At 40.5% G+C, this 13,620-nt stretch overlaps 1 protein-coding gene across 1 annotated transcript in view; it reads right to left on the bottom strand.

Moving 5' to 3' along the window:
* LOC108700535 (transcriptional regulator ATRX-like) overlaps window positions 1–9,855 on the bottom strand; it is a 175,992-nt gene extending 166,137 nt beyond the window's left edge. Inside the window, 1 exon segment of the mRNA XM_041574678.1 lies at window positions 9,462–9,855. Within this exon segment, the coding sequence (XP_041430612.1) occupies window positions 9,462–9,481 (20 nt within the window). The 5' untranslated portion in view covers window positions 9,482–9,855.
* Between the last annotated feature and the right edge of the window lie 3,765 nt (window positions 9,856–13,620).

A 13,620-nucleotide genomic window follows, 5' to 3' on the forward strand; every position in this document is an offset into this window, starting at 1 on the left:
TAATTCCATATGGAATTTTGATACAACCTTCGGCAGAAATTTGAACGCAGGTCGAAGCACAACTTTATCTTTGAAGATTACCGTATAAGGCTCTAAAGCAGACAAGGCAGCCAATTCTCCAACTCTACATGCTGACATAACCGCCACCAGTAGAATAACCTTTAAGGTAAGGTTCCATAAAGAAGACTTTTCTAATGGTTCAAAGGGAGCTTTTGTGAGAACATCCAGAACAAACGGTAAGTCCCAAGGAGGTGCAATTTTCTTTATGCAAGGTTTTACTCTTACAAAGGCATCAAAAAATCTTCGGACTAATGAATCCGATGCCCAGCTTACTCCTGTCAACGCCGAAATAGCCGACACTTGCACCCTTAACGTTCTCAATTGGAGACCCCTCTCATAGCCTGAGTACAGAAAATCCACCAGCAACGAAGCTGTCAGAGAAATTGGGTCTTGGTTCTTGCACGAATCTGTCCCAGACTTTATAGTACTGAGATGAAGTGGAATACTTCCTTGACTTTAGGAGAAAATCCACAATCTCTTCTTTGAAACCTTGCTTCTTTAACCTCTCCCTTTCAACCTCCATGCCATTAAGGACAGGGGGTCCTTCTCCTGGTAGAGGAACATTCCCTGGGACAACCACCCTGGGAATTTCAAAATCTTCTTGGGACCCTCTAAGGTAAGTTTGCGAAGCAGAGGAAACCAGGGTCTTCTTGGCCAAAAGGGAATCAGTACTATAGCATCGACTGCTTCCCGATCCACTTTCTTCAACACTTTACAAATAAGAGGAATTGGGGGAAATGCATACACGAGTCCCCTAGACCAATCTTGACTTAGACCGTCTATGGCCAGTGCCTCTTCGCAGGGATACCTTGCGTAGAATTTTTTGCATTTTCTATTTTGGACTGAAGCCATAGCGTCTACTTCTGGAATGCCCCATGCGTTCGCCAATTCCTGAAAGAAGACTCCACTCCCCTGGGTCTAAAGTGACTCGACTTAAAAAGTCTGCTCTTACGTTTTCTGTTCCTGGCAAGTGTATTGCTGAAAGATTCTCTAGCCATCTTTCTGCCCACTGGAATATCGGAATGGCTTCTTTTAACAATGTCATACTTCTGGTGCCTCCCTGCTTCTGCACATAGGCGACTGCTGTGACATTGTGTGACATGACCTTTATACTCAACCCTTTTAGAACATCTGAAAGAGCAAATAGAGCCTTTCCTATTGCCCTTAGCTCGAGAACATTTGAAGGTGTCTGTTTCATATCCCATGACCCTTGAGCGAAATGTTCTCCAAAATGGGCTCCCCAGCCGGAACCTGACGCGTCTGTTGTTAACACCGACCATTCTGGTTCTTCTAGCTGTGTTCCTTTCATCAAATTTTCTCTTATGCACCACCAATCTAGGTTGTGTTTTATCTCTTGCGGCAACCTTAGTGTTTTGTGCATATTTAGCTGTGGACATCTTACTTTTCTTAGTAGGAAATTTTGAAGATCTCTCATGTGCCATCTCGACCATTTTACTACTTGTATCGTTGAAGACATCAAGCCCAGAATTTTCAGACAGTGAAACACTGTCACTGACGTACGGCTTCTGAAGTCTTCTATTGCCTGCGGAATTTTCCGCTGTTTCTGGATTGGAAGACTTACCAAATTTTCCTGTGTCTGGAAATATGCTCCCAGAAAAGGCAGTGACCTTGATGGGATTAGCTGACTCTTTTCTAGGTTGACAATCCATCCGTGTGTTTGCAGAACTTCCAATACTCGTCTTGTATGTCGTTCTGCTTCTTCTCTTGACCTTGCGGCCACCAGGATGTCGTCTAGGTAATGAAAAGTTGCTATTCCTTCCTTCCTCAATTCTGCTATTATGGTAACGAGGACCTTTGTAAAAACTCTTGGGGATTGTGATAACCCGAATGGAAGACATCTGAATTGTACTTGAATTTCTCCTACTGCGAACCGTAGATACTTCCTGTGTTCTGGGAAGACTGGCACGTGGAAATATGCATCCTTCAAGTCTATGTTCGTTAACCAATCTCCGATTGAGATGGCCTGGATGATGGATGCTAAGGACTCCATCTTGAACTTTTTCTTTACTAAGAATTTGTTTAGTTTTCTCATGTCCAACACCGGTCTTAAAGCGCCGGATGCTTTTTTTTACTAAGAAAAGCCTCGAGTAAAATCCTTTTCCTCTTTCTTGAGACGGAACTACTTCTATGGCTTTCGAGATGAGTAGCTGATTCATATACTCCTGAACCAGACCTTGACTCTCCTGATTGTTTCGGAACGAAGAAACTAAAAAATAATCCCTCCTTGGGATTGTTTCGAACTCCAAACGAAAACCTTCTTGAATTATTTTGGATACCCATCGATCTTGTATCGTTCTGGCCCAGACTTGAGCGAACAGATTCAATCTGCCTCCTACTTCTGCCTGAGCCAAGGTATCCTCATTGCTGCTGAGCTGTAGAAGAGGAGGAAGAGAAAAAACTTGATCTCTTCATATTCCCCCTGGAGCCTGGATGCCCCGATCTCCAGGATGACTGTCTTGTGTATTCTTTCCCAGGCCTATATTGCCTTGAAGATTTAAAAGGCCTGTCTTTGTCTCTGGCATATGATGTATCATATCTGCCTCTTTTGCTTCTCCTCTCTTGAGGAAGGAATACACTTTTTCCACCCGAGACCTTTTTGATAATGGCGTCTAGTTTTTCACCGAAAAGCATATCCCCTTCAAAAGGAAGCTGACATAAATTTGTTTTCGAGGCTGCATCCGCTGCCCAAGGCTTCAGCCACAATGCCCTCCTTGCTGCCACTGAGAGTGCCATGGATCTGGCCATAAAATGCACTAAGTCCACCGAAGCTTCTGAAAGTCAATCGCTGATTTGCAGTCTGCAAGCATCTCCAATAATTTAGGTCTCTTGATGTTGGATGAAATTGCTTCCTCGATATTCAGGAGCCAAACTAACTGCTCTAGAAACAGAAGTTAGTGCTACAGCTGGCCTGCATGCCGCTCCCGCAGCCGCATATGATTTTTTTAGGTTAAACTCCAACTTTTTCTCCATAGGCTCCCTGAAAACTGCTGCATCATCCACAGGTAATGTCTTCTTAGCAAGCCTAACCACGGCTGCATCCACCTTGGGAGGGGCATCCCAAAATTTTGCCTCATCATCATCAAAAGGATACTTCCTTTGGAATTTCCCGGCCGTCTGTGGCCTTTTCTCTGTCTTCTTCCATTCTGTAGCTATTATCTCTTTTATAGAGGCATGCACTGGAAAGCATAGTGATTTTTTCTTCAAAGAAGGAAAAAGCTTATCAGCCGAAGACAATTTAGATGGCTCTGTAGGAAATGTCATAGTTTGACGGACTGCCTTAATTAGTGGCTCCACTATAGACAAATCAAAATTTGACTCATCTTCTGAGTCAATCTCCCCTTCTTCTGAGCCTAATGGAGAATGAAAAACTGAAACATCTGAAAGTTCCCCTTCAGAAACCTCCGACAGCGAGTCTGTCTGTCTTGAATATGTATGCCTTGACCTTTTCCTGGAACTAGCCACTTCTTGAAAACCCTGCACCACTGCTTGTTTTATGACAGCTGCTAAGGACTCCGTAAAAGCTTGATTTTCCTGAGAGCATGAAGGTGCTCGATCTTCCTGAGCTTGTGAAGCGGACGTCTTCTCAGGTGTTTTATCTTTTTTCTCTGTGGCAGGAAGTCTGCATAAAACAATAAACAAGATGAAGACAATAAAATTGGTGTCCACTTTTTTTTTTTTTTTTTTCACATTCAGGTACCATCTAACCTTTTCCCCTTGGGGTGAGGTGTCTTGCCCGGTACACCAGTATCCATGTTCAAGCTATCCCCTGGAGCGTAACACACAGTGACAGGATTGCAGCACACAAACAAATGGATACGACCAGGAAGTACTGTCTCCTTAAATTGCCCACAAATCCACAAGCATGATATAATTCTACCCTATATGCTAGGGTTACAAACTTAATCTATGCCTGTTCCAGGGCTGCACGCCATACCTAGAAGATTTTGGCGCCAAAAGAAACACTTCCGTGTTTCACCTTAATGCTGCGACACAGAACGCTTTGCCCATATCAAAAATGGCGTCCTTTTCACTTCCGGTATTAGTATAGCGTGGAATCACTCCTCTAGCCCATCCCGTGTTTCAGGATGACCGAGCGACCCTGCCTACCTTACTCTGGGACGACTGTCTACCGTCTGACGCCCTTCCTCCTTTCGGAACGCATCAGACTCCTCTGTCGGTAACGCTCGCAGGGCGGAACGATGACGTCACTTCCGGTTCCGCGCTCACAGTCCACAGACGTCTCGCGCATCAGGTCTGCAGCATCGCCTCCCTAACCCGCTCTGAGGGAGGTACAGCTTGGCCCATAATGGCAACATCGCACCACTCGGCCTTCCTTAACTAACCCCTCATAGGGGAGTATTTGGACCTCCAGCAATGCAGTGACTTAAGGGAGCGCACGGACCCCACATGCTGGGAACTCCACAGGGACCTGACCCCTGTCTGTTGTTTCCATCCATCGGCCCCTGGACAGGACGAAAAAAGACAAGTGAGTATGGGTGGGGCTCTCATTTTAACTTGTTAGTGGGAGGTCCTGTCCATTGGTCCAGAGGGAGGTTAACCCATTGGTGAATGCTGGCCAGGGGTGACTAGGAAATATATAGATAGATATATATATATATATATATATATATATATATATAAATAGATAGATATATATATATATATATATATATATATATATATATATAGATAGATAGATATAGATATATATAGATGTATAGATATAGATAGATGTATAGATTAGATAGATATATAGATTAGATAGATATATAGATTAGATAGATATATAGATTAGATAGATATATAGATATAGATAGATATAGATATATAGATATATAGATATAGATAGATATATAGATATAGATAGATATATAGATATAGATAGATATATATATCTATATACGCATATATACATATACATATATATTGGTCTTGAAAAAGGTCTTAGGAACAGACCGAAACGTCGACCCACTTTTAACATGTATCTAATAAATTTGACATTTTAGACTTTGAAAAGGTTCCCAGTGTGCACCTTATTTTTTGGATTATATATATATATATATATATATATATAGACAGTACACAGGTTTCCAGCTGATCTCACGTGTGCATTTATTTAACACAGCAGCTTAACACCAACATAACAGTTCATACCTTTTGGGAAGGCAGTAAACAAAAATAGTCCAGCTGTACTGATAAATGAAAATGTCCTTTTCCCAAAGGTCCCACAGTCTCCCACTGGGGCAATATAAGTCCAGCAAACAAAATTAATTTAACTCACAGTCCTTTGGAGATTCCTTGTGCTTTTCTCCTGGAAGCAGCCGCTCCCCAAACACTTAAGGCAGTAGCTGGTAGCCAGTCCTTGCTACCAGATAACTTTCTCTTTCTGGAAACTTGTGCCCAGCAATAAAGATATAGATATATATATATATATATATATTATAGTACAAACACCTGCACTCTGTCCACTTTTTTCTCCAGGCCGGGTGCTCGGTCAAAGTCTTTATACATGCATAGAATGGACCAGCACACCGTTTTCTTCAATCAAACGTGTTTATTCAATACGCACAGTGTGTATTGAATAAACACGTTTGATTGAAGAAAACGGTGTGCTGGTCCATTCTATGTATATATATATATATATATATATATATATATATATATATATATATATATATATATATATATATATAGGTTTAACTTGATGGACGTGTGCCTTTTTTTCAACCTAACTTACTATTTTACTATGTAAACTAGGGATGCACGGAATCCACTTTTTTGGATTCGGCCGAATACCAAACCGAATCCGAACCCTAATTTGCATATGCAAATCAGTAAGGGGAAGAGAAAAATAGAACTGCGGCTAAAAAATGTTTTACTTCTATGTTTTGTAACAAAAAGACGCATGACTTTAAGGATTCGGATTTGTTTCGGCTTGGCCAGGCCGAATCCGAATTCTGCTGAAAACGGCCGAATCCTGACCGAATATTGAACCGAATCCTGGATTCAGTGCATCCTTAAAGGGGTTGTTCACCTTCAAACAACTAGTTGTTTTCAGATAGATCACCAGAAATAACTTTTTCCAATGACCTTTTTTCTATGTGTTTTTCGAATATTGAAGTGTAAAATGTCATTTTTCTCCTTCTGAAGCAGCTCTGGGACGGGGGGTCGTCGATCCTGTAAACTGTTCTAAATTGATACATTTAGTTGATACATTTCTTATCTTTGTCCCTGCTGAGCAAAATCTCTGGGTTTCATTACAGGCAGCTGTTAGACTTGATACAATAGTTACTAATACTCCAGAGATGCTGCTGAGAAATGTATCAGAGTCTGCACCTGAATTTCTGAGCTATCATACTCAAACACCAGAGACACGAACATTCACCTTTAAACTTAGATTTTGGAAAAAATATAAAAAATAAATAATGGAAAGTAATTGAAAAAAGTCTTTATTTCTGGGGAACAATCTAAAACAACTGAATTGAAAAAAGTGTTTGGAAGGTGAACAACCCCTTTAATGTAAACTGACTGTAAGAAAGTCTTACTGTAGCACTCTCCATTAAAAACCAGTAAGGTGTCATCCTAGAATGCAATTAAATACGTAAATGAAAACAAGATTGTTTCACCATCAACATGTTCATCTTTTGTGAAGTCTAATGAAAGTAGTAGGATATTGCTGAAGGAGCACCTTCCCAACATAAACATAAAAAAAATTATTTTGTAATGATTATAATCATTGGGTGCCTAACATTTTTCACCCTGAGTGATTTCACTTTTTCTTCAAGTGCTACTGCTATGCCTAGTCCCTATGCTGCTTCCCAGCAGCCAATATCGTATCATACTTAAAGGGATCCTGTGATCAGAAAACATGTTTTTTTTCAAATGCATCAGTTAATAGTGATACTCTGCACTGAAATCCATTTCTCAAAAGAGCAAACAGATTTTTTTTATATTCAATTTTGAAATCTGACATGGGGCTAGACATATTGTCAATTTCCCAGCTGCCCCAAGTCATGTGACTTGTGCTCTGCTAAACTTCAATCACTCTTTACTGCTGTACTGCAAGTTGGAGTGATATCATGCCCTCCCTTCCCCCCCCCCCAGCAGCCGAACAAAAGAACAATGGGAAGGTAACCAGATAACAGCTCCCTAACACAAGATAACAGCTGCCTGGTAGATCTAAGAACAGCACTCAATAGTAAAAACCCATGTCTCACTGAGACACATTCAGTTACATTGAGAAGGAAAAACAGCAGCCTGCCAGAAAGCATTTCTCTCCTAAAGTGCAGGCACAAGTCACATGACTGGGGACAGCTGGGAAATTGACAAAATGTCATGCCCCATGTCACATTTCAAAATTGAATATAAAAAAAATCTGTTTGCTCTTTTGAGAAATGGATTTCAGTGCAGAATTCTGCTGGAGTATCACTATTAACTGATGCATTTGAAAAAAAACATGTTTTCTGATCACAGGATCCCTTTAAGTATGATACGATATTGGCTGCTGGGAAGCAGCATAGGAACTAGGCATAGCAGTAGCACTTGAAGAAAAAGTGAAATCACTCAGGGTGAAAAATGTTAGGCACCCAATGATTATAATCATTACAAAATAATTTAGCCAGTGCTCCTGTTAGCTGAAAACTGCACCAACCTGAGAGCCCCATGGATCGTTCTTTACTTTTTCCATCTTTTAGGCTGATGAGAATAGGCAGTAGTGTGAACTTTAACAGAAAAGTCTGTTTTTTCATTCTACTGGTTGGGGCATGGGTAAAATATAGAAGCAAAAGAAGTTAATCCCTTGGGTGCTTCTACAGAAGTTCCCCAGCCTGGTGCAGATTTCAGCTAAATGGAGCACCGGCCTGAAACATCAGGTAAGCTATTATCACTGGGGGAGCACCTAACATTTGACACGCCCCTGGTAACTAACTTTACATGTTTTAAAGTGACATTCCTAAAGAAGATTCTTACCCGCTAACAATCTTTGCATTTACATGGCAGATGAGGGGATCTGCGACTTTATGGTAAGAGCTATATTATCAATAAGCAAAAGAAACTAATTATAGTAAAAAAAAGCAAATCCATAGCAGATAAAAGACTTGCCAAATTTGAGAACCTCTAGACAAAGAGTCTCTCAATAGAGAAGCCCCATACCAGTACACAGTAGATACAGTAATGATCAAATAGGTCAGATAAAAATTATATTGTTTCATTACAAGAACTGCATTTGCAAAACACAAATACAAGGCAATTCTGTATTTTTATTTTAATAGGGTCTGTAATCATCTCTATGCAGAAGTATAGCGCAAGATGTAAATATTCCATAGATAACTAGCTGCCCTATTTCTGTAAATGTATTACACCTCAAATAGAATTTACCGGATTAGCACACTTTAAAGGAGACATAGGATCAATGAAAAAACACAATTTTGTAGGCAATTATGAGTAATATATTGTGTTGCTTTTACATGGTGCTAAAAATTAACATTATCTGTAAAAATAGCCCATTTATTACAGCTCCCTATAGATGTTCTCTGGTCCCTGTCCGCGTTTCAAATGAGGGGTGGGCGTGTTCTAGCAGCCCCTGCCAGAAGACAAGTAAGAGGCAGACAGCCAATCACAGTCCTGCAGTCACACAAGCACAGAGGTCCTCCTAGCTGCTGATTGGTTCCTGTCCCACAGTGCAGTGAGCTAAGTGCCGCCACCAGCTCCCCTGTACAGCCTGGGAATTCAGGGAGCAGGAAATGGAAGAAAGGGGAGGGATTATTAGGGTTTTTTGCAGAAATTTTCAGTAAATCGGCCTGAAATACTCAATTTTTTAAGCACAATTCTTCTACATTTAAATGAGTACAACGCACTGGTACATTATTATTTTTTACACAAAATGTCAACTTTAAAAAGTTTCTATTTCTAAGCAGAGGCAGATTCAAGCACTCACTGGTTATATCCAGGTATTACCATGCTAACTTTGGCTATGCAACAGAGTAGTAAAGTGTCACAGAAATGTCAATAAGGATGTAGCAGCACATTGACAAGATTGGGATAAGAAGTTGCTGCTCACAGGATACTAGCCTACTGGCATACAACATGCCTCACTGGCTCGTATCTGAAGTTACTGCATTAGTAAACATTAGGTAGCACTCGGATTTTATGACATGCACACCAGGGGGCGGTGTCTCACAGCAGTCTACGGAGCGCTTTCCCCCGGCAGAGCTCTCAATTAGCCAATTAGTAGATGCACATAGAACACCCAGGTTCTCTTTGCAGAGTAACTTTAGTTGGCTTTTACGTATACAGGAATATAAAGTGCCTACAATATGAACATTTTTTCTTGATATTTGTGTAGGTTCCCGCGTAAACAAATGCCAGGCTTTTCGGCCTACCTCTTGGACTCCGCTGTCATCTCTCTTACAGCCCTTGACCCGCCGTTCGGCCGCTCTCACCGGCGTTTTGCCATTCCCCGGGCAGAATGCAGGACGGACAGTGGAGATACAGAGGTGAGAAGAAGCTCCTCACACGAGGCAGCTAACCCGTCGTTTTGCAAACGAGTTTAGATGGCCGTGTAGCCTCTCGTTTTTGTGTCTGCCTTACCCCGAAACGCACAAGGCAGCCGTCCCAGGTTACTCTCTCTCTTCCCCCTGCTCAAACATCCATTACTCCGCAAAGAACTAGAAACAAAGCAGTGAACGCCATCTTGAGGGGGGGGGGTTGAGAGGGAGAGCATAGACGCTCTTCCTTCCCCACCTCCTTCCCGCTTTACCCATTGGATAGTGGAAAACTTGGGAGGGATTTTTTTTTGATTGGGAATCATTAAAGGGATCCTGTCATCAGTTAACAGTGCTACTCCAGCAGACTTCTGCACTGAAATCCATTTCTCAAAAGAGCAAGCAGATTTTTTTATATTCAATTTTGAAATCTGACATGGGGCTAGACATTTTGTCAATTTCCCAGCTGCCCCTGGTCATGTAACTTGTGCCTGCACTTTAGGAGAGAAATGCTTTCTGGCATGCTGCTGATTTTCCTTCTCAGTGTAACTGAATGGGTCTCAGTGGGACATATGTTTTTACTATTCAGTGCTGTTCTTAGATCTACCAGGCAGCTGTTATCTTGTGTTAGGGAGCGGTTATCTAGTTACCTTCCCATTGTTCTTTTGTTTGGCTGCTGGGGGGGGAAGAGAGGGGGTGATATCACTCCAACTTGCAGTAAAGAGTGATTGAAGTTTATCGGAGCACAAGTTACATGACTTTGGGCAGCTGGGAAATTGACAATATGTCTAGCCCCATGTCAGATTTCAAAATTGAATATAAAAAAATCTTTTTTTTTTTTTTTGAGAAATGGATTTCAGTGCAGAATTCTGCTGGAGCAGCACTATTAACTGATTTATTTTGGATTTTTTTTTTTCCCATGACAGTATCCCTTTAAGGAGGCAGAATTTGTTGCTAGACACAAACTGGTTGCTGAGTGGCCAGCTATAAGCCACATTTAAAACCAAGGCAGTGCTGCTCTTCTTCATTATCATGGGTTATTTGGTGAGAATGAGCTTTGTATGGTGACTAGCAGAAACTGCATAGTAACAAGTAAAATTGCCATAGCCTTGCTAAGTTGCTATTGCAGTTTAAACAAAGTACTTATGGCTCCCAAATTGCATATCACAGTATTTAAGTATGTATCTTTGGCAGCTTAATTTATAGTTGTAATACATATATTATTGTCATCACCTTTCATATATAATATTTACCAAGAGTTCCATGACGATATAAAAGCACAAGGTCGAAGTTCCAGGCCTTGGAACTTCAATGTGACCTCTAATATCCTTTATAGTTTACTAAAGAGGGCACATTATTATTAATATTATTAGAATTCACAAGTTTGAGTCATGTGACAGTAATGACATCACAAAGCACCTTTTGACTGGGCAAAAGGTAACAAAAAGAATTATCATTGGTGTATGCTATAAACCACCTCGTATAAGTGTCGAGTATGAAGCCCAGCTACTCTTGCAGATACAAGCGGCTTCACAGCTGGGTCAAGTTGTTGCTATGGGTGACTTCAATTATCCAGACATTGACTGGGGTAATGGGGTTGCTAAGACAGAAAAAGCTAGTAGGTTTGTAAATATGCTGAATGACAACTTTTTATTCCAGCTCGTTCAAGAACCTACTAGGAATAACTCTCTTTTGGACCTTGTAATAACTAACAATACTGAACTCATCTCTAACATTTGTGTGGGTGAGCATTTAGGGAATAGTGATCATAACATGGTCTCCTTTGAGATTCTGTTGCAGAAGCAATTCTATAAGGGAGTAACTAAAACACTTAATTTCAGACGTGCAAACTTTGACAGTATAAGGGCATCTCTGCAACATATTAAGTGGGAAATGCTTTTCTCAGGGTTAAACACAGAACAAAAATGGGAAGTCTTTAAAATGCTGCTTAATAAATATACTTGTCAGTATATTCCACTTGTAAGCAAGGAACGTCGTTGCAAAGCAAAACCTTTTTGGTTCAATAGAAGCGTTGGTGTTGAGGTAGGTAAGAAAAGACGTGCTTTTAAGGCTTTCAAGTTAGCTGGTACAGCCGAAACATTTATAAGGTACAAGGAGGCCAATAAATCATGCAAAGAAGCTATAAGGCAAGCTGAAATTGCTATAGAAAAGGATATTGCAGCAAGCAGTAAAAAAAATCCAAAATTATTTTTTAAATATGTTAATAGTAAAAAAATGAAGCAGGAAGGGGTGGGACCCTTACTATCAGAGGGGGGTCAGCTGGTTGATGAAAACAAAATAAAAGCGCAGATTCTGAACTCATATTTTTCATCTGTCTACACAAATGAGGAATCAGTAAGTGAAGGTTTCCTTCTTAACAGTCCCAATTCTAGTAATACAACTAATGATGCATGGTTCACACATGAAGAAATTCAAAAGAGACTAGAACATGTTAAGATTAACAAAGGTCCAGCGCCAGATGGTATTCATCCCAGGGTAATTAGCGAGCTTAGCTCTGTGATTGCCAAACCTCTTTACTTAATTTTTCAGGATTCATTGAGATCTGGCATAGTGCCGAGAGACTGGCGAATTGCTAATGTGGTGCCTCTATTCAAAAAGGATCCCGTTCTCAGCCTCAAAACTATAGGCCAGTTAGTCTGACGTCAGTGGTAGGAAAGCTTTTCAAAGGGTTAATAAAGGATAAGATACTGGACTTCATAGCAAATCATAATACTATGAGTTTGTGCCAGCATGGTTTTATGCGTAATAGATCTTGCCAGACTAACTTAATTTCTTTTTATGAGAATGTAAGTAGAGACCTCGATTCTGAGATGGCAGTGGATGTGATTTACTTAGATTTTGCTAAAGCATTTGATACAGTGCCACACAAAAGATTACTGGTTAAATTAAGGAATGTTGGCCTGGAACATAGTATTTGTACCTGGATAGAGAACTGGCTAAAATATAGACTACAAAGAGTGGTGGTAAATGGAACATTTTCTAATTGGACCAGTGTTGTTAGTGGAGTACCGCAGGGCTCTGTACTAGGTCCCTTGCTTTTCAACTTGTTTATTAATGACCTGGAGGTGGGCATTGAAAGTACTGTTTCTATTTTTGCAGATGATACTAAAATGTGCAGAACTATAGGTTCCATGCAGGATGCTGCCATTTTGCAGAGTGATTTGTCTAAACTGGAAAACTGTGCAGAAAACTGGAAAATGAGGTTCAATGTTGATAAATGCAAGGTTATGCACTTTGGCAAAAATAATATAAATGCAAGTTATACACTAAATGGCAGTGTGTTGGGCGTTTCCTTAAATGAGAAGGATCTAGGGGTCTTTGTAGATAACACGTTGTCTAATTCTGGGCAGTGTCATTCTGTGGCTACTAAAGCAAATAAAGTTCTGTCTTGCATAAAAAAGGGCATTAACTAAAGGGATGAAAACATAATTATGCCTCTTTATAGGTCCCTGGTAAGGCCTCACCTGGAGTATGCAGTGCAGTTTTGGACTCCAGTCCTTAAAGGACCAGTAACATCAAAAAATTAAGTTGTTTTAAAGTAATAAAAATATAATGCAGTGTTGCCCTGCACTAGTAAAACTGCTGTGTTTGCTTCAGAAACTCTACTATTGTTTATATAAATAAGCTGCTGTATAGCCATGGGGGCAGCTATTCAAAGGAGAAAAGGCTCAAGTTACGCAGCAGATAGCAGATAAGATCTGTAGAACATAATGTTGTTATCTGTTATCCACTATTTAACCTGTGCCATATAGCCGTTTTTCAATTTCCGCCATTGCTACTCGACAGCTTGTTTATATGAACTATACTAGTGTTTCTGAAGCAAACAGATCACTTTTACCAGTGCAGGGCAACACTACATGATATTTTCATTACACTTTCAGTTTTTGGTGTTACTGTTCCTTTAAGAGGGATATAAATGAGCTGGAGAGACGTGCAACTAAATTGGTTAGAGGGACGGAAGACTTAAATTATGAGGGTAGACTGTCAAGGTTGGGGTTGTTTTCTCTGGAAAAAAGGCGCTTGCGAGGGGACATGA

This window comes from Xenopus laevis, chromosome 8S, assembly GCF_017654675.1.
Source record: "Xenopus laevis strain J_2021 chromosome 8S, Xenopus_laevis_v10.1, whole genome shotgun sequence".
NCBI lineage: Eukaryota > Metazoa > Chordata > Amphibia > Anura > Pipidae > Xenopus > Xenopus laevis.